Source organism: Lissotriton helveticus, chromosome 1_1 (genome assembly GCF_964261635.1).
Source record: "Lissotriton helveticus chromosome 1_1, aLisHel1.1, whole genome shotgun sequence".
NCBI lineage: Eukaryota > Metazoa > Chordata > Amphibia > Caudata > Salamandridae > Lissotriton > Lissotriton helveticus.
In genome coordinates this window covers 1,584,924,939-1,584,946,045 of record NC_136057.1, presented here as the reverse complement: position 1 = coordinate 1,584,946,045, position 21,107 = coordinate 1,584,924,939, and the positions used below count along the sequence as shown (strand labels likewise).

The window sequence follows — 21,107 nt, the reverse complement described above, 5'->3', positions numbered from 1 at the left end:
TCAGAAAATCCCTCCTCCTCCTTGCAAAGGAACAACCAATCTAACTCTGCCAGAGGCTATTTTTGAGGCGGTTACAGAGGAAATAATAACAAGGGAAGAGGTAACTCCACCCGCACTTCCCCTGCCAATAAACAGTGACTTCCCGCCACTACCCCCCGATCACTCTACTCCTGTCATGGGGCGTCTCTCACAGTTCCTACCTGTCTGGCATTCAAACTTATTCTTTCTGCTTTATCACACTTTTCACGCGCAACGTCTATTTTCTCACATGAGCGCCTGCCGAGCTGTGCATCTGCTTTGCTAGGTTGCTTTTTCCCATAAATGAGCTAGGAGTTGAGGTTTTATGGATGTGTCTGCTACTCCATCCTTCCTTCAGTGAACCCTCAGACTTAAAATGTAATGATCCCAGGTCAGTGTCATAAACCCAGTACACCAGCAGATCAAGACTTTGTATTTAGATAGCTGTGCACTTTGCACTTTTGAGTTCTAATCGTATTTTAAGAAACATGTTTTAAGTTTCAATTTTTTACACATTTGAAATGTCTCACGTCTCAAACTCACCCTCACCCCCACACACCCTCACACCCCCTCACCATCACACCCCCTCACCCCCTCACCCCCTCACCCCCCCACCCCCTCATACCCCCTCACCCTCACTCCCCCTCACACCCCCTCACCCTCACACACCCTCTCTCCCACTCACTCACCCACCCTCACACACCCTCACCCTCACACACCCTCACCCTCACACACCCTCACCCACACACCCTCACCCGCTCACCCTCACACACCCTCACCCGCTCACAGCCCCCACACCCTCATACCCCCTCACCCCCACACACCCCCTCACCCCCACACACCCCCTCACCCCCCCACACACCCCCTCACCCCCCCACACACCCCCTCACCCCCCCCACACACCCCCTCACACCCCCCACACACCCCCTCACACCCCCCTCACACCCCCCACACACCCCCTCACACCCCCCACACACCCCCTCACACCCCCTCACACCCCCTCACCCTCCCTCACCCTCCCACACACCCCCTCACCCTCCCACACACCCCCTCACCCTCCCACACACCCCCTCACCCTCCCACACACCCCCTCACCCTCCCACACACCCCCTCACCCTCCCACACACCCCCTCACCCTCCCACACACCCTCACCCTCCCACACACCCTCACCCTCCCACACCCCCTCACCCTCACACCCCCTCACCCCCACGCCTCACACTGCTGCACGCCTCACACTGCTGCACGCGTGCAGCAGTGTGAGGCATGCAGCAGTGTGAGGCGTACCTCTTTCTCTGGTAGTTTTTTTCATCAAGACAGCTAAGGTACTTCGTTGTTCTTGCTGTCTTATTGTTCGAGTATTGTTCCATGCTTTCGTTTGTCCATGGGTACTTGGTTTTCCTTCTTTCTGTTTCTACGAAAGTTTGGCCGGCTATGGTAATGTTTTCCTACAGCGAGGAACTCTGTCCTAGGTGTTTCAGGTTCCTCCATGCCAGTAAACTTGTCTTTATGGTTTGTTGATTGTTGTCTCTGGTCACATTTTATGTCCTCTGCCAGGAGTAAAGCTATATGCTTTTTCTAGCTTCTGCTTTCTTTACTTGTGATTCCTACCACAGTTTTTTGACCGAAGAGCATTTTCTTGCTAGCCTTCCTGCCTTAGTCGGTTTGCAGGCCCTCCTCCAGGGATGATTTTACTTTGGTATCTAATTCAAAGGTATGGACTCTGCGGCTAAATGTCTCTATAAGATGAACAAGTTGTGGGTGCCTTTAGAATCCCCAGGCTATTGTATACAAAAAAGAATTTGAACAAAAAGAAGCAAATTTGGTGTGTATACTATGTGGTAAAAAAAAAAGGTTCGAGGCATATGGGCTGCAGACCACACACTATTGCATTAGATCACCATCTGGTGGTGGGCCCGGATGATTACACTTTGTTGTTGTGTTGCAAGAGTCTTTGTCTGTTGGATGACTCCTCCCTTAGATGGTAGTGCGCATGGGCATCGACTCCATCTTCATATTGTTTTTTTCCGCCATCGGCTCGGATGTGTTCATCGTTCGGTCCCGTTACTGATCTCTTTTCGAATTCATTAATCAATCCTAATACCATCGGCATCGTCTTATACAGTGATTCCGGTTACCCGCGTCAAAGAAAGGCTTCACTTCTCGATTCCAGCGTTCGCTGGGGCCGTCTGGCCCAACTGCGCCATTGGGCCTCTGGCTCATGGAAAGAACACCCTTCAAGAAGTGCCCTTGGTGTGGACACAAATTCCCTCACACCGATCTTCATGAGGTTTGCAATCTGTGCTTCTCTCCAGAGCACGAGAGTCGAGACTGTGAGGCCTGCGCTTCGTTCCGGTCCAAGAAAACCACCAGGGACCGTCGAGCTCGAAGAGTAATGGCGCAGTCCTCTTCATCGACACCAGACCTCATCATAGACGAGGCTCCTATCGAAGTAGATGCCGAAGAACAGCAGCACGAAGACATCGCTTCCGAAGCAGAGGATTCAGCTTCTGGAGCCAAGGATCAATCCGAAGATGATGATCTTCCAGCTGGTCAACAGGTCGTGAGTATAAGCGTCGACCCTGTTCACCCCACCATACCGGGACAGGCTTCGGTTCCACCTCCACCTCCACCTTCGGGTCAGGTGCACACCAACCAAAACCTTCCGACACCCCGCCTTCTGGCTCGGCAGCGAAGAATACAATAAAGCCTCCAGTCAACTCGGGCTCGAGTCAGTCTGTCGGTCCCGAAAAGCAGAAGGTCCTTAAGCCAAAATTAACACCGGCACCAAAGCATCCTACGGTACCGAAAGTGGTTTAGCCGAAAGTGTTTGAGGCATATGAGCTGCAAATTGCACACTATGCATAGATTGCCACCTAGTGTTGGGCCCCGATGTTTGCAGTTTGTTTTGTTATAGAAAAGTCTTCGGAAGCCACGGGATAGGTGACTCCTCCTTTGGATGATACTGCGCATGGTCAACGGCTCCATCCCCAGATTGTTTTTTTCCGCCACCGGGCTCGGATGTGTTTCCAGCGCTCCGTGTTGAAACCGAAAATAAGTTTCGAACGCTTCTCCACTCGACGCCATTCTTCAACATCGAATACTTCGATTCCGGTCGTCGTCGACTGCCTTTGGGCCTAACTAGGCCCCAACTCCAGCTTATGGAAAGGACGCCATTCAAAAAGTGTCCTCAATGTGGGTCGAAGTTTCCCCACACCGACCTTCACGAGGTGTGTAACCTCTGCCTTTCTCCGGAGCACGAGGCAAAGGACTGCTCAGCTTGTGCCTCTTTCTGCTCCAAAAAGACTATCCGGGACCGAAGAGCGAGAAGAACAATGGCTCGATCTTCAACCTCCATTCCGGACGACATCTTTGAGGAAGGCGTCAACGTCCCAGAACAACAAGACTTCGACAGCGGTTCCGAACATGAAGAAGATTCGGATGCCGAGGACATCACTCCAGCGCAACGGGTCGTAAGTAAGACCATCGACCCTTCCTCGACACCCCCAAAGAAGGCCCCGGTTACACCCTCGCCCTCTGGCTAGGGTGCACACTGACACTCAGCTTCTACTGCCCCACCTTTGGGCCCGGCTAAGAAGCCAATTAAGCCTTCAGGCGAGTGTGGCTCGAGTCAGCCTTCGCATGGTGCCGGCGCCAACTTACCGGCACCGAAAAAGACCTCGACACCGGCTACGCCGACGTCCAAACCATCGGCACCGACACCCACAACTCCTTCGGCACCGAAACCCAGGTCGGAACCAAGCAAAGCTTCGGATTCCAAAAAATCACCGGAACCGAAAAAACCATCGGATCCAAAGAAACAACCGAATCCAAAAACAACACCCGACCCGAAAAAACATTCGGAGCCGAGAAAGACTCCTGCTTCTCCGACAAAGGACATTGTCACAAAAACAAAAGCAAGCCGCTTCGGTGCCGAAACCTTCTCCAGCACCAAAAGATCGGCCTCCGGCAGAAGACTTATCTTATCCAGACCCTGCTCAAAAGACTCTGGCTAGAGACCCAATCACTGGACAGTTGATTTTGGCCTCAAAGAAGCGACCACTGGACAAACCAGCTCCAGCTACATATGCAAAGAAGGACATGGCTACCTCGCCTTTAAGACTGCCTTCCCCTTCTCCTCCACCTATGCCATCACCACAGGCTCCCATACCACAGCATTCCCCAGCATCCTCTATAGACCATAGGGATGATCGTTCTGATGATATGGGGGGGGTAACATGCCTGATCCAGCCACACCTACACGATCACCTGACCCATGGGATGATAACACCACTCCAGATGTCCCAAATGTCCCTCAGGATGACTTATACCCCTCAAGGCCTTCCCCACCAGAAGACACTGTAGGGTTTAACGAATTGATACACAGGCCTGCACAATATCACGGGGTAGACATACATACAGACCCTGTAGACGAAGACTTCCTGATGGATACCTTTGATAACGCACAAAGGTCTACATCCATTTTACAATGCTCAAGGGAGTAATTAAACACGCTTCTGAAGTCTTCAAAGATCCAGTCAGAACTAGAATTATTAATCCTCGTATAGAGAAGAAATATAAAGCCGCCCCTTCAGACCCAGCATATATTAGAGTCCGTACCACTAGGCTCGCTTGTAGTTTCCAACGCACGCAAGAGAGCAAACTCGCAAACATCAGGTGATGCTTCCCCACCAGATAAAGAGTCTAAGTTACTGGACGCATCAGGGAAGAGGACTGCGTCTCAAGCAGCAAACATGTGGCGCATCGCCAACACACGGGCATTGCTAGCCAGATATGATAGAGCACATTATGACGAGTTAGTCACTAATGAGACACCTCCCTGATAAGTACAAGGATAGAGCACACAAACTCATCCAAGATACTGCGTCTAGAGCAGTTAACACCAGCGTCTTATTACGCAGACACGCCTGGCTACGTATATCAGGATTCAAACCTGAGGTACAAAGTGCCATTCTTAATCAACCTTTCGATGAACAACACATATTAGGACCCAATGTGGATGTAACTCTTGAAAAAATGAAAAAAGATACAGACACTGCCAAATCCATGGGAGCCCTGCAGTCACAGGCTCCCAGACGTTCATTTCGTAGCTCATCCTATAGAGGTGCCACCAGAGGATATTCCTCAGACACACATCCTCTGCCTCATACAAAGCCCCCACACAATCCACTTACGTCAAGGGCTACCAAAGGGGTGGGTACAGGGGTAACAATAACAAGGGCAGAGGTCAAAATAACAACTCCCGCTCTGCCTCTTCCCTTGTCCAATGACTCCCTTCCCCCGTCCCACTCCACACCTGTTGGGGGAAGACTCCAACAATACCTGCCAGCCTGGGAAAACATCACCTCAGACAGGTGGGTGTTACAAATAATTCAATCAGGTTACTGTCTGGAACTAAAATCTACCCCCCCCAAACATACCACCCAAGTAGCGTCCAATGTCACAGGAACATTTAACATTGCTCAGACAAGAGGTAATATCCCTTCTGCAGAAAAATGCAATAGAAATAGTTCCAGACCACCAGAAAAACAAAGGAGTATACTCACTGTATTTCCTAATACCAAAAAAGGACGGATCTCTAAGACCCATCCTAGACCTCAGACCTCTAAACGTTTACATTCAGTCGGACCATTTGTATATGGTCACACTTCAACAGGTCCTTCCATTACTGGTATTAAACAACTTCCTTGCCACTCTAGATCTCAAGGACGCCTACTTCCATATTCCCATCCACTCAGCGCACAGAAAATATCTCAGATTCGTGCTAGACGGGCAGCACTACCAGTTCAAAGTGCTCCCATTCGGAGTCACAACAGCGCCAAGGGTGTTTACCAAATGCCTAGCAGTAGTAGCAGAAGCACACTTAAGAAGACAGCACATTCATGTCTTCCCATATCTGGATGACTGGCTCATAAAAGCCAGCTCATACAGACAGTGTGTACAACACACTCACGCTACCATTCAACTGCTTCACGACTTGGGATTCACAGTAAATCACACCAAGTCGCATCTACAATCCTCACACATGCAACAGTATCTCGGTGCTCCAATAAACACCCAACTAACACTAGCGTATCCCTCTCCAGCAAGGATAACAAGCGTACAAACTCTCCTAACAAAATTCAAGCTGCAACACTCGCTACAAGCTCGAGTGTTCATGCAGCTCATAGGAATGATGGCATCTTGCATATTCGTAGTTCCTCACGCAAGATTGCAAATGCGGCCACTTCAAGATTGCCTAGCACACCAATGGAACCAGGCTCAAGGTCAACTGACAGACCTAGTGTTGGTAGACGGTCGGACTCCTCGTTCTCTGCAATGGTGGAACACCAAAAACCTTTCCAAAGGGCGACCGTTTCTAGAGCCAGTTCCTCAAATAGTCTTAACGGGGGAGGCATGGCTCTCCGGCTGGGGAGCCCACCTCCTGCATCACACCATGCAAGGCAGGTGGACACTGCAACAAAAGCTACTCCACATCAACCACCTAGAGTTAATATCGGTGTTTCTAGCCCTAAAAGCTTTTCAAACTCAAGTGTCAGGCAAAGCTGTCTTAGTCCACACAGACAATATGACAGCTATGTACTACATAAACAAACAAGGAGGCACACGCTCTCTGCAGCTCTGTTAGCACAGCTGATCTGGAGATGGGCTATACCAAATAAAGATCTTCCTATTAGCCCAACACGTCCCAGGAGTACAAAACACCTTGGCAGATCTGCTAAGTCGACAAACTCAGCAAATCCACGAATGGGAACTTCATCCACAAGTTCTTCATCCGTTCTTTCAAATGTGAGGACAACCTCAAATAGACCTCTTTGCCACCCACAAACGCAAAATGCCCAAACTTTGCCGCCAGATACCCACACCCATTGTCCAAAGGCAATGCGATATGGATGAACTGGTCAAAACTATTTGCGTACGCTTTTCCTCCTCTCCCACTACTTCCATTAGTGGTACGCAAACTACAGCAACATTCCCTAACGCTCATCCTAATCGCTCCAACTTGGGCCAGACAACCGTGGTACACCACGCTGTTGCAGATGTCTGTAGTACCACACCAAAAACGAAACCTATCTCCACGCCTATTAACGCAGAACCATGGAGAGATCAGACACCCGGACCCTGCTCGGCTCAACCTAGCGATCTGGCTCCTGAGGTCATAGTTTGGTTACCTCAACCTTCCTCCAGAATGTATGAACGTTATCAAAGAAGCTAGACGCTCCACCACTAGAGCATGTTACGCTGCTAAGTGGAAAAGGTTTGTCATATACTGCCAGAACAACCAAATTAATCCTTTAGACGTGTCTATTGAACACATCATTGGATATTTATTGCACCTTCAAAAGTGTAACTTAGCCTACACGTCTATCAGGTTACACCTTGCGGCCATTGCGGCATACTTGCAAAATAGACCACATCTATCTCTTTTTAGAGTGCCAGCTATTAAAGCTTTCATGGAAGGACTCAAAAGAATAATTCCTCCCAAAACACCACCTGCACCAGTGTGGAATTTAAATGTGGTTCTCACAAGGTTCATAGGACCTCCCTTCGAACCATTCTATAAATGCGAATTGCAATTTCTAACCTGGAAAGTAGCTTTCCTAGTAGCCATTACGTCTCTCAGAAGGGTTAGTGAACTACAAGCATTCACCATTCAGGAACCCTTTCTGCGAATGCATCATAACAAAGTGGTTCTTCGTACTAATCCAAAATTCCTTCTAAAAGTCATTTCCCCTTTTCATCTAAATCAATCTGTTGAGCTGCCCGTATTTTTCTCGCAGCCTCAAACAGTCGCAAAAAGAGCTCTACACACTTTAGATGTCAAGAGAGCATTACTATACTACATTGAAAGGACACAAACTTTTTGTTAGCCAAAACAACTTTTTGTGTCTTTCTCATCGCCACATAAAGGCAATCCCATTTCAAAGTCAGGGATCGCTAGGTGGATTTTTGAATGTATACAAATATGTTATGAAAAAGCCAAACGCACATTAACAATCATACCAAAAGCCCATTCTACCAGGAAGATAGGGGCTTCAATGGCATTCTTGGGGAACATTCCCCTAGATGACATATGCAAAGCAGCCAAATGGTCTACACCGCACACATTCACAAAGCATTACTGTGTAGATGGGAAAACTAAACAACAAGCCACTGTGGGCCAGGCTGTACTAAAAACTCTGTTTCAAACAACTGCAGCAGATACTGGTGGTCGCCGCTAGGTGTGGGAACTGCTATGTAATCTATGCATAGTGTGCAATCTGCAGCTCATATGCCTCGAACGGAAAATGCTACTTACCAGTATGCATCTGTTCTTGGCATGTAGAGCTGCAGAGTTGCACACGCCCACCTGCCTACCCGGCTACCTTTTATCTGTTCCAGTATTATCTTAATTAGATACATATCACATGGACATCACTATCTCTTATACAGCTCCATCACTTCCCTAATGGCGAAAAACAATCTGGGGATGGAGCCGATGACCATGCGCAGTATCATCCAAAGGAGGAGTCCCCTATCCCGTGACTTCCAAAGACTTTTCTATAACAAAACAAACTGCAAACATCCGGGCCGAACAATAGGTGGCAATCTATGCATAGTGTGCAACTCTGCAGCTCTACATGCCAAGAACAGATGCATACTGGTAAGTAGCATTTTCCTCGGCACCAAAAGAGGTTCCCAAAGCTACCGAACCAAAAACCACCCCGGTTCCAAAAAAAGTGGACCAGAAGACGCTTCTGGTACCGAAACATACTTCGGCTCCGAGGGTAGATAAGTCCAAACGTACCCCGGGAACAAAAATTTCGGATCCAAAGAACACGGATCCTAAGAAAAGGCAAGATAACAAGTCTTCGGACATGAGGGAGAGGAGAAGGGGAAGCTTTAATATGCTGGAAGAATCTTTTAAAGATATGCTTTTATATATCTAAATAAAGAAACTATTATAGATTATAAGTCTTCGGAACCGAAACCAAAACCTGCTCCAACCAGATAAATCGGCGCCGAAAAAGGGTTTTCCAGTAGAAGAACTTTTCAAAGCTGACCCAAAGCAAAAGACTCTTCATATTAATCCAAAGACTGGACATATCACTACAGTGCCTGAAAAGAGGAAAATGGACTATCTGAAACCACCGCAGTTCCTCCAAAAAAAGCATGCTCAAACTTCCCCATAAGGATTCCTTCACCAGAAGTAGAAATACCAATAGATATTTCTCCTGTACATTCACCATCTAGTACACATAGTCTTATACCACAACATGAGGATGATGAGGATAGCTACTCAGGGAGGTAGAGAGTGAACATCACATTGACGACATTAATGACCAGATGATATTCCTGGGCCATCAGGTGACCCATGGGAAGATTATAATGCACCAGATCTGCCACAAGACGATGCATACCCGTCTAGACCATCTCCCCCAGATGACACTATTGGGTTTACGCAGATCATTCATAGAGCAGCCACTTTCCATGTAGTAGACTTGCACACAAATCCAGTGGAAGAAGTCTTCCTAATGGCCACACTACTGTCGTCACATAAGACCACAACCACACTTCCAATACTTAGTGGAGTGGTAAGACATGCACCCGAAATATTTAAAGACCCAGTCCGAGCCAGGGTAATTAACCCCAGACTAGAAAAAAAGTACAAAGCGGCTCCAACTGATCCAGCATACATTAAAGGACAGTTACCATTGGACTCGCTAGTAGTGTCAAATGCGAGAAAAAGAGCTAACTCGCAGACAACAGAGGATGCTCCACCCCCTGAAAAAGAGTCTAAGCTTTTAGATGTTTCGGGAAAACACACCATCTCATAAGCAGCCAATGTCTGGAGGATTGTTAACACTCAAGCTTTGTTAGCAAGATATGATAGAGCTCATTATGATGAGTTAGAGTCACTCATGCAACACTTGCCAGAGCAATATAAAACCAGGGCTTCTGACCTAATACAGGAAGGCAAGGTTATTATAAATACGTCCATACGCTGTGCACTAGACACGGCAGACACATCTAGAGCAATAAATACAGGGGTACTGTTGCGTAGACATGCATGGCTACGCATCTCTGGGTTCAAACCAGAAGTACAAGCCAGTATCTTAAACCAGCCATTTGACCAGCAACATCTTTTCGGTCCAACAGTCGATAGTGCACTAGAAAAGATGAAGACTTATACAGATACGGCAAAATCCATGGGAGCTTTACAAACGCAAGCCCATAGACCTTCCTTTCGTCGCTCCTCGTATAGGGGCGCCTCTAGGGGTTTCTAAACTGACAATACCTCCTCTTCTTACAAAGCACCCAACCAAACCTCGCCCAATAAGGGATATTATAAGAGGAGGGTATAGAGGAAACAACAATAAGGGCAGAGGTAAAGAGAACAACAATCGCAACGCCTCTACTCCTAAACAGTAACTTCCCTTCCATCCCCCCAGACCATTCCACTCCTGTCAGGGGGAGGTTACAACAGTTCCTACCTGTCTGGAACTCCATCACCACAGACAGGTGGGTAAGACAAATAATTCAGTCAGGTTATTGCCTGGAGCTCACTTCCACTCCTCCAACAATACCACACAGGCAGCGTCCCATGTCACACGAACATCTCGTACTGTTAAGACAAGAGGTGGCATCTCTACTGCAAAAGAATGCAATAGAACCAGTCCCAAAACACAGGTGTTTATTCTCTATACTTCCTCATACCCAAAAATGACGGGTCCCCCAGACATATTTTAGATCTAAGGCCCCTAAACCTGTACATACAATCAGACCACTTTCTTATGGTCACACTACAACAGGTGCTACTCTTAAGGAGGTGAGTAAACCTACAACAAGAAAGTATTACGCTGCCAAATGGAAAAGGTTTTTTACTTCTTGTCAAAGCCATAATCGCAATCTTTTTGATATACAAGTACAAACAATTAATTGTTACCTTTTACATCTACAAACATCAGGTCTTGCGTACACATCTATAAGACTGCATTTAGTTGCAGTAGCAGCCTATCTACAAAATAGACCACAGACATCTTTATTTAAGATACCTGTCATTAAGGCATTCATGGAAGGACTTAAAATAATTATTCCTCCCAAACTAGCACCAGCTTGGAATCTTAAGTTGTATTAGCACAGCTCATATGGGCCCCCATTCGAGCCATTTCATTTGTCTGCTCCAGTTCTCACCTTGGAAGGTCGTGTTTTTTATAGCAATTACTTCACTTTGAGTTAAGTGAGCTCCAAGCATTAACCTTAGAAGAACCATTCTTCCAACTGCATAAAAATAAGTTGGTCTTGAGGACAAACCCAAAGTTCCTTCCTAAAGTCCTCCTCTTTTCATATGAACCAATCCATTGAACTACCTGTCCAAGCAAACTTCTGTGCAAAAGGATTTCTTCATACTTTAGATGTCAAAAGAGCTTTGATGTATTATTTTGAGAGAACTAAGGGTTTCAGAAATACAAAGCAACTATTTGTTTGCGTTTTCACGACCACACACTGGGAGACCAATTTAAAAAAAATGGTGTTGCCAGATGGATAGTTAAATTCATCCAATAATGTTAATGCCAAAGCTAAAAGACAACTAACAATTATCCCTAAAGCCCACTCCACTAGAAAAATTGGAGCTGCTGTGGCATTTTGAGGGAACATTCTGATTGCTGAAATATGTAAAGCAGCAACTTGGTCTAAGAACACATACTCACAAACCATTGTGTGGATGTGGCAGCACGCCAACAATCTAATCTAACAATTCCAACCCCCACAGGATAGCCACCGCTTTGGCAGAGGGACTGTTTTATAATCTATGCAAAGCATGTGCATCTACATCCTCACATGCCCCAAACGGTTTGTTACTTACCCAGTAAGCATCTGTTCTAGGCATGAAGTGCTGTAGATTCACATGCGCTCCCCGGATAACTGTGTGGTTGGTAGTTTACATTAAATTACATTACTTGCATGGACATAACATAACTTACACTATTTCTAACTCCATTCTCACCCACCTACGAAAAAACAATCTAACAATGGAGTTGATGCCCATGCTCAGTCTTACTGAAGGGATGAGTCCCTTCGCCTCATGACTCGAAAGAATTCTTTGAAGAAAAACAACTTGTAATTATCCGATCCCAACACTAGCTGACAGACTTATGCAAAGCATGTGAATCTACAGCACTACATGCCAAGAACAGATGCTTACTGTGTAAGTAACATAATTCTTATGCTCTTTACATGATAAGCGCATATCCACTCGCCACTCTTGATTAGGCCTTGTGCATTATCTTGGCTTTCACAGCTCTTTCCTACTTGCTCCTCCATCAGTTCATAGGTGTAGAGTTTTCACCCCTCAGCCTCCTCTTAAAATTACAAGCCTGTGGGCAAATGTCCTTTTAGTGCCTGAATTTTCTCCCTTATGTGAAGGAGGGGGATGTGTTCTAGGGACGCCGCTGCCCTCAATACTAGTCTCTTTGAGTCTCCAGGCCCTCTTTCTCTTTTCTCAGTTTGCTGGCTTGTGGCCGTTATCTTATTGCATGGCTTGAGGACTCTGGATTTCTGCCTCATTAGTGGGGAGTTGGGTGCCCCTTCTCCTCACCCTCATGTCACAAAAGGGCCTAATCTTTGCTGCTTTGTTTTGGCCCAAGGGAGACTTCCTCGGAGCTGGCTAAAAAATCTACCTCGAAACTCCACTCCAAAATATACAAATCTTAACGCACAACACAAATGTTATTCAATTATTCAAACAGACAGCATCATTATGCAAATACATCCTAAATAAATATCTAAGTTAGTGTCACATTTTCATGTTAACCAAACAAAACAAACTCATAGTTTTTCTTTAAAATGCAACTCATTAATTTGAAGGGGCGCTACCTACTCTGGATGCAGACGATCTAAAATATATTACATAATTTTTGTAGCACACACAACTTACACATGAGGTCCAGGTGTATCTAAAGGAACTGTTGTCATTTTGATAGTCCAGACAGTACAAGCATGTTATAAACAAATCTTTAAAAAGCCAAAAGGACATTCTGGAAGAAAGAAAAAGGCAACTGTAGCATTAATTTCTAATGTCTCAAAGCGAGACATGTCGCAGCAATATGGTCATCAAAACACACAACAAAAAATCGAAAACTGTCATGTTAAGGGCATTATGGGCTTATGGTGTAGGTCCTAGTAAGCCCCACTAACTTTGACTATGTCGACGCCCAGTAGGTGGTGGAATAATGCACAAAATGTGAATCTAGAAGAGCTTAAAGCTGCAAACCCTTTGTTACAGGTAAGTCACTGGTTCCATTCGCATCTGTTGCCTGGATCACCTTACTTCGTATTTTGCTGTGTTGACTTGTCACCTTGTGTTGTCAGATTTTGCTTACGTTGCAGTAGTTTCACTGACTCGAAGTTCTAAGCATGTCTCTTCGGCTATTGACAAAATTCTCCTTCTACTACACACTAATCTGCTTCCATACAGTCTGCTCTGCTGGTTGCAGTCTCACACAACTTTCCATGAATTCTTCCCCATCCACCTTTATTTCATTGTTAAAAAAGTCCCAGGTTGGAAATTGACCTTTGATCTGTGGGCTACCTTTTTTCACATGAGAAATGGTAGGTATCAAAACATGATACGCCCCTATGCATAGTACTGGGACAAAAACTCCTATCTTGCAGAACCCCTTGCCTTACCCACCACTCCCATTTTTCATGTAAATATTCAGTAGGTCTTCCAGTTTGCCCCTTACTCTATCAACCTGCATTTTTTTCTCTTTCTAAGGATTACCCAAAGAACAGGCATCCTGGATGGAGTAGGGGCTCAGTGGCGTACCATGCAGGCGAGTATGACTACCTTTTCTTAAAGTAGGGCTTGGTCCGTGTTGCTTCTTCTCTCTCTCTCTCTCTCAGCTACTTATAAAAAACGTTCTCCTACATTTGTTTGGAAAAAGGAAAAAACAAAGCACGATTTCTGGTATGCATTCTATTAAGGGGTTAAGACCAGTCTTGTTTATGCGTAGGCTTAGAACTTGATCACGAGGAACATGTAGCTAAAATACAGAGAAGCGATTGAGTTTTACACAGCAGTGATTTTTGTAGGGCTTGCATTTGGAGGAATGTGAGATTCTTTACTGGGGACCTTCTTCCCTATTCCATCAAACCCAGCCTTTCTGTATGTATTGAAAAACACTCTAGTGTCATGAACACATTACTAAGTTACATTAATCCACTCGTATAGAAAGACTTGTACCTGCATAATTCTTAAATGTATTTTCTTTGATTTCTGGTTGGAAACTGGATGCCCTCATTGAAATGTTAGTTGGGTCAAATATCCAACACACCCTTTAGAGAGTGGATATTTAACGGAGGAAGCACCAGCATGTGAGTGGGTTCTTCTAGTTTCTTTTACCCTGCTTTTACGTCTCCTCAACTACCTATTCATCTTGCAGTTCCTCCATGACACAGTAACTACATCACTTACTCTACCTGCTAATTGCCTGAGACTTATAAATTCTTTGAAACTGTTACAGTGAGCTTAGAATCAAATGGTTTGAATTAACAGTGAAGAAAATGTCCAGAGTAAAATCTTTAGAAGATTCATCTGCTTTGAATTTTTCTCAGTGCCACTGTGGGAATGCCCACTAAAATGTAAAATGGTGCTGTTAAAAAAAAAAATATGCATTGAAGGTAATGGTAAAATTAGCCTATACACTGCATTGTTTGGAACTTCTAGGCGGCACAGGTGTTTTGAGACTATGGATGCCACTTTCACTTGAAGCCATTTCTTTGAAATGATACACTGCATTCCTTGCAAAGGGAATTCTCATATTAAGCTCTCCTCTTTTCAAGATTCATAGCTATGGATATGAAACTTTTGAGGATTTTACTCCATGCAGTTAGGGACGCTCACTCAGTTTCTGGCTTTCTGGGCTTTTTCAGAAGCAATCTTTCTGGAGTAGGTATGTTAGCATATTTCTTTCTAGGGTAACTTATTAGCACCCCAAGCCAAATAAGTGCCTTATCAGATGTTGCAAAGCCTCCTTCCTTAAGGACATATTTGTGGATAGTCCTGATTAAAGAACACTTGTATTACTTCTCAATCAAGTGCATTACTTTGATAAACACTAATAAGTGATAAATCCATAGTTAAATATGTCCCTGTCTGATCTAGCAAATTGACCTTGCTTCTCCATTTGTGTTCCTGCCTCTGAATGTAGACCCGCTGCACTGGAGAGACGTTCTGCCATCTAATTGGCCGTAGTCCTGCCAGCGACCTAATCGAGGGTGATTGGGCCTCTTTGACTCCATCCTGGACCTGCTTCTCAGGGTGTCACACAGCCATTGGTGTGGCCTTGCCCATACTTACTAAAGGGTTCTGGTAACTAGTCTGACAAAGCTTAGCATTTTGCTTCTCCTTTACATTTTTGTCCAGCCCTGTGAGGTGGGCGCTACTGTTCTGGGACGCCCTGGCCCCTGCCTAAGGACTATGTGGTCTGCAGCAGGCCTAGTTGAAGGAGGGGGTGGTTGTATCCTGTTTTAAGTTGACAAAGGTGTGGATTGAATGGCCTGGTGGCCCTCGAGTGCCATGCTGGTCCCTGCCACGATCTTCATGCTGATAGTACTTTCTCCTGTGATCAGATTGCTGGAGACAGCCATCTTTGTTGTGCAAATGGAACTAGAACTTTTGAATGGGATTTTCTTCATTGCTCAGGTTGCTAAATGCATACGTCTTCATAACCTTCTAAATTGGACTGCTCAATTTGAGTTTGCTGGATAACAGTACTTCTACCTACCTTAGAAACAACCAACCTCATAAAAAGAGAAACTGTTGAACACACGGGAGGCAGCCTTTGTAACTGGTTGCGAAATTGAAATGTAATCTTAAGTTTGTTAGATCATTTATAAGTCTTGCGCATCTCTGAAACAGAAAGGCCTCCTACACACTCCCTTAAAGGGAACTGACCAATTAATGTTTACCTAGTATGCTTACCTGGTACATATGGAATATCAACATATCCCACCATTTGTCTCCTTGAGCTGGACACCGTAGCACTCAGGACATAAGAATCATAACAGTACTCAGATTAGATGACCAGAAGACTGGCACACTTTTTAAACCTTGTTTGGTCCAACTCAATGTCCTTTTATAAGACCACACTATTTCCTCATGCTATTCTCCTCCTAACATGCCAAGCTTGGAGCGAATACCTTCTATCTAGATCCTAAACGGCCCATGAAATCTGTGAGTGATAAAACCAACCATCAGCCCCTCATCAAGTCATTATAGAAACTTGATCTCCATCTATAATAATGGTAATATCATGTTGGAGGCTTAGGGGCTGCAGACCACACACTATTGCATTAGATCACCATCTGGTGGTGGGCCCGGATGATTACACTTTGTTGTTGTCTTGGAAGAGTCTTTGTCTGTTGGATGACTCCTCCCTTAGATGGTAGTACGCATGGTCATCGACTCCATCTTCAGATTTTCTTTCCGCCATCGGGCTCGGATGTGTTCATCGTTCGGTCCCTTAATGATCTCTTTTCAAATCCATAAATCAATCAAAATACCATCAGCATAGTCGTCAACATTGATTCCGGTTACCAGCCTCGAAGAGAGGCTTCACTTCTCGATTCCAGTGTTCGTCGGGGCCGTCGGGCCCAACTGCGCCATTGGGCCTGTGGCTCATGGAAAGAACACCCTTCAAGAAGTTCCCTCGATGTGGACACAAATTCCCTCACACCGATCTTCATGAGGTTTGCAATCTCTGCTTCTCTCCAGAGCACGAGAGTAGAGACTGTGAGGCCTGCGCTTCGTTCCGGTCCAAGAAAACAATTAGGGACCGTCTAGCTCGAAGAGTAATGGTGCAGTCATCTTCGTCGACACCAGACTTTATCATAGACGAGGCTCCAATTAAAGTAGACGCCGAAGAACAGCAGCATGAAGACATCGCTTCCGAAGCAGAGGATTCAGCTTCCGGAGTCGAGGATCAATCCGAAGATGAAGATCTTCCAGCGGGTCAACAGGTCGTGAGTACAGACGTCGACCCTGTTCACCCCACCTCCGGGACAGGCTTCGGTTCCACCTCCACCTTCGGGTCCAGGTGCACACCAACCAAAACCTTCCAATGCCCCGCCTTCTGTCTCGGCAGCGAAGAATATAAAAAAAGCCTCCAGTCGACTCGGGCTCGAGTCAGTCTGTTGGTCCCGAAAAGCAGAAGGTCCTTAAGCCAAAATTAACACCGGCACCAAAGCATCCTTCGGTACCGAAAGTGGTCGAACCGAAAGCAAGTTTGGCACCGAAAGAGGTTCCCAAAGCTACCGAACCAAAAACCACCCCGGTTCCGATAAAAAAGTGGAGACGGTTCCGGTACCGAAACATACGTTGCTCCGAAGGTAGATAAATCTAAACGTACTCCGGGAACAAAAACTCTGGATCCAAGGAGCACCGATCCTAGGAAAAAGTCTTCGGAACCGAAACCAAAACCTCCTTCAAAGACAATACACGCTGTTAAAGCTAAGCATTTCGGCCCCAAACCATATAAATCGGTGCCGAAAAAAGATTTGCCAGTAGAAGAGCCTTTTAAACCTGATCCAAAGCAAAAGACTTTTCATATTAATCCAAAGACTGGACATATCAATTCAGTGCCTAAAAAGTGGAAATGGATTATCTTAAAACACCGCCAGTTCCTCTAAAAAAGCATGCTCACACTTCACTAATGAGGATTCCTTCACCAGAAGTAGAAGTACCAGTAGATGTTTCTCCTGTACATTCACCATCCAGTACACATAGTCTTATACCACAAGATGAGGATGATGGGGATAGCTACTCTCAAGACATAGAGAGTGAACATCACATGGATGACATTAATGACCCAGATGATATTCCTGGGCCATCAGGTGACCCATGGGAAGATTATAATGCACCAGATCTGCCCCAAGATGATGTATACCCGTCTAGACCATCTCCCCCAGATGACACTATTGGGTTTACACAGCTCATTCATAGAGCAGCCACTTTCCATGGAGTAGACTTACACACAGATACAATGGAAGAAGACTTTTTAATGGACACACTAATGTCATCACATAAGACCACAACCACACTTCCAATACTTAGTGGAGTGGTAAGACCTGCACCCGAAATATTTAAAGACCCAGTCAGAGCCAGGGTAATTAACCCCATACTAGAAAAGAAGTACAAAGCGGCACCAACTGATCCAGCATACATTAAAGGACAGTTGCCATTGGACTCACTAGTAGTGTCAAATGCGAGAAAAATAGCTAACTCGCAGACAACGGGGGATGCTCCACCCCCTGAAAAAGTCTAAGCTTTTAGATGCTTCAGGAAAACGCACCATTTCACAAGCCGCCAATGTCTGGAGGATTGCTAACACTCAAGCTTTGTTAGCAACATATGATAGAGCTCATTATGATGAGTTAGAGTCACTCATGCAACACTTTCCAGAGCAATATAAAACCAGGGCTTCTGACCTAATACAGGAAGGCAAAGTTATTACAAATACCTCCATAAGATGTGCACTATACACAGCAGACACAGCTTCTAGAGCAATAAATACAGGGGTATTGTTGCGTAGACATGCATGGTTACGCAGCTCTGGGTTTAAACCAGAAGTACAAGCCAGTATCTTAAACCAGCCATTTGACCAACATCATCTTTTCGGTCCATCAGTTGATCGTGCACTAGAAAATATGTAAAAAGATACACAGCAAAATCCATGGGAGCTTTACAAACATAAACCCATAGACCTTCCTTTCGTCGCTCCTCATATAGGGGCGCCTCTAAGGGTTTCCAAACCGACAATACCTCCTCTTCTTTTAAAGCGCCCAACCAAACCTCGCCTAGTAAAGGATCTTATAGAGGAGGTTATAAAGCCGCTTTCCATGAAAGATGTTGTAAAGTAGCTTTGTGAATGGGTTCAAAAGGAGGACCCATTAACTTTGATAGCACCAGGTTCAATTCCCAGGGTGGAGAAGGATGACGCACTGGAGGGTATATTTTTTTCAACCCTTGCAGGAAGTCCTTGACAGATGTTAGCTGGAAAAAAGAGGTTTGAGAAGGTGACCGCCTATAAGCCGTTATGGCCGCTAGGTGCACCTTGATGGAATTACATTTTAAACCTGAGTTACGAGTGGTTTTACTCATCAAAACACAAACTTCAAAGGATATTTGATTTATTGTGTTCCTGGTTTCCTTTATAATTGCTGTACATGTACAAGGTTTTACATTGTGTTAGCCTCTTTTTGGGGCTGCATTGGTATGAGAAAAATAATATATATACGTACATATATGTGGAGCTAGATATATGTGTTTTTACATATATATTTTTATATTGTTTCCGGGGTCCCGCACATGGGCGGGAATATTCAGTGCTTATGACTTTGATGAGGATACCCCTGGAAGACAACTAGGATTACAGGTAAGTAACTTATCCAACCTTTCCAAGGGCCGGCCGTTTATAGAACCTGTTCCACAGATCATACTAACCACAGACGCATCTCACAGGATGGGGAGCGCATTTACAAAATCACACAATACAGAGACATGGACAATGCAACAAAAACTACTCCACATAAACCATCTGGAGTTACTCGCGATTTTTCTAGCTCTAAAATAGTTTCAGCATTACCTATCAAAGCTGTACTAGTCCGGACAGACAATATGACAGCAATGTATTACATTAAAAAACAAGGAGGAACACACTCACTACAGCTCTCCTGGCTGGCCCAGAGCATTTGGAGATGGGCCATTCCTCAGAACATTTTTCTATTAGCAGAACATCTACCAGGAGTTCACAATCAAGTTGCAGATCTGTTAAGTCGTCAGACAACAGATACACGAATGGGAACTTCATCATCAAGTTCTTCAGCCGCTTTTTCAAAAGTTGGGTCAACCAGAGATAGACCTGTTTGCCACAAACCACAACTCCAAATGCCCAAGCTTCGCCGCCAGATACCCACACCCATTATCCAAAGGCAATGCGGTATGGATGAACTGGTCAAACAAATTTGCGTACGCTTTTTCACCTCTCCCACTAATTCCATTAGTGGTGCAAGCTACAGCAACATTCTCTCACATTGATTCTCATACACCAACGTGGGCAAGACAACCCTCGTACACCACGCTACTAGAGCTGCCAGTAGTACCACATCACAAACTAAAACTCTCTCCACATCTACTAACACAGAACCATGGAGAGATTATGCCCAATGCAGCTCAATCTAGCGATTTGGCTCCTGAGGTCTTAAAATTTGGATATCTAAATTTACCCAACAAAGAGAGGAGTACCCCCTGTAGGCGTAACAGAGAAAGTCTCTGTGCCTGAAGCTTAAGGCTTCATGAAGAGCTTGTGCCCAACCTATATACAGGACAAAGCATGTCCTTTAAGAAGACCCATCACTCACCAACCTAGCACACGTCGCTATTTTATTACACTACACGTCTTGAACACCGAAGTCTACCTAATTAGGCATAGGTGTCACATTTCTTTTATAGGGTGTCCAGTCACTCAGGAATAAAGTCTTGGAGTGAGTAGAATTGGCCCCTTTTTAAACCACTTACCACCTTTTTATCACTGCACATATAAAAGAAACAATTACCCGCTCCACTGTAATCAGGTGCCGAAGCACACCCTGTTGGCACTCTGCCTTCGGGGTGGGACCCCGATGATGAAGCATGTCACCAACTAGGTTGGTGAGTGTGGGGTCTTCTTAAAGGACATGCTTTGTCCTGTATATAGGTTGGGCACAAGCTCTTCATGAAGCCTTAAGCTTCAGGCACAGAGACTTTCTCTGTTACGCCTGCAGGGGGTACTCCTCTCTTTGTTGTGTAATATTGAACAGGGGACCGGGAGTTCCCACCCTACATTCCTGTAAAACACCCTACTCTCTCTTATTGTTTTCAATAATATATATATCTAAATTTACCACCTCATTGCATGAATGTCATAAAAGAAGCAAGACGCCCTACCACTAAAGCATGTTATGCAGCAAAGTGGAAAAGGTTTGCTGTATATTGTACAAATAACCGCAATCCCTTAGATGTTCCCATACAAAAAAGCATCATATGCTA

The 21,107-nt window shown here is 45.2% G+C and overlaps 1 protein-coding gene across 2 annotated transcripts in view; it reads left to right on the top strand.

Moving 5' to 3' along the window:
• The window catches only part of SPRYD3 (SPRY domain containing 3), a 686,433-nt gene that overhangs the window by 288,653 nt on the left and 376,673 nt on the right, over positions 1–21,107 (top strand). For both annotated transcript variants that reach the window (XM_078687310.1, XM_078687302.1), the window contains exon 8: positions 13,797–13,854. In XM_078687310.1, coding sequence (XP_078543436.1) covers positions 13,797–13,854 — 58 coding nt within the window. The remainder of the gene's footprint in view (positions 1–13,796; positions 13,855–21,107) is intronic.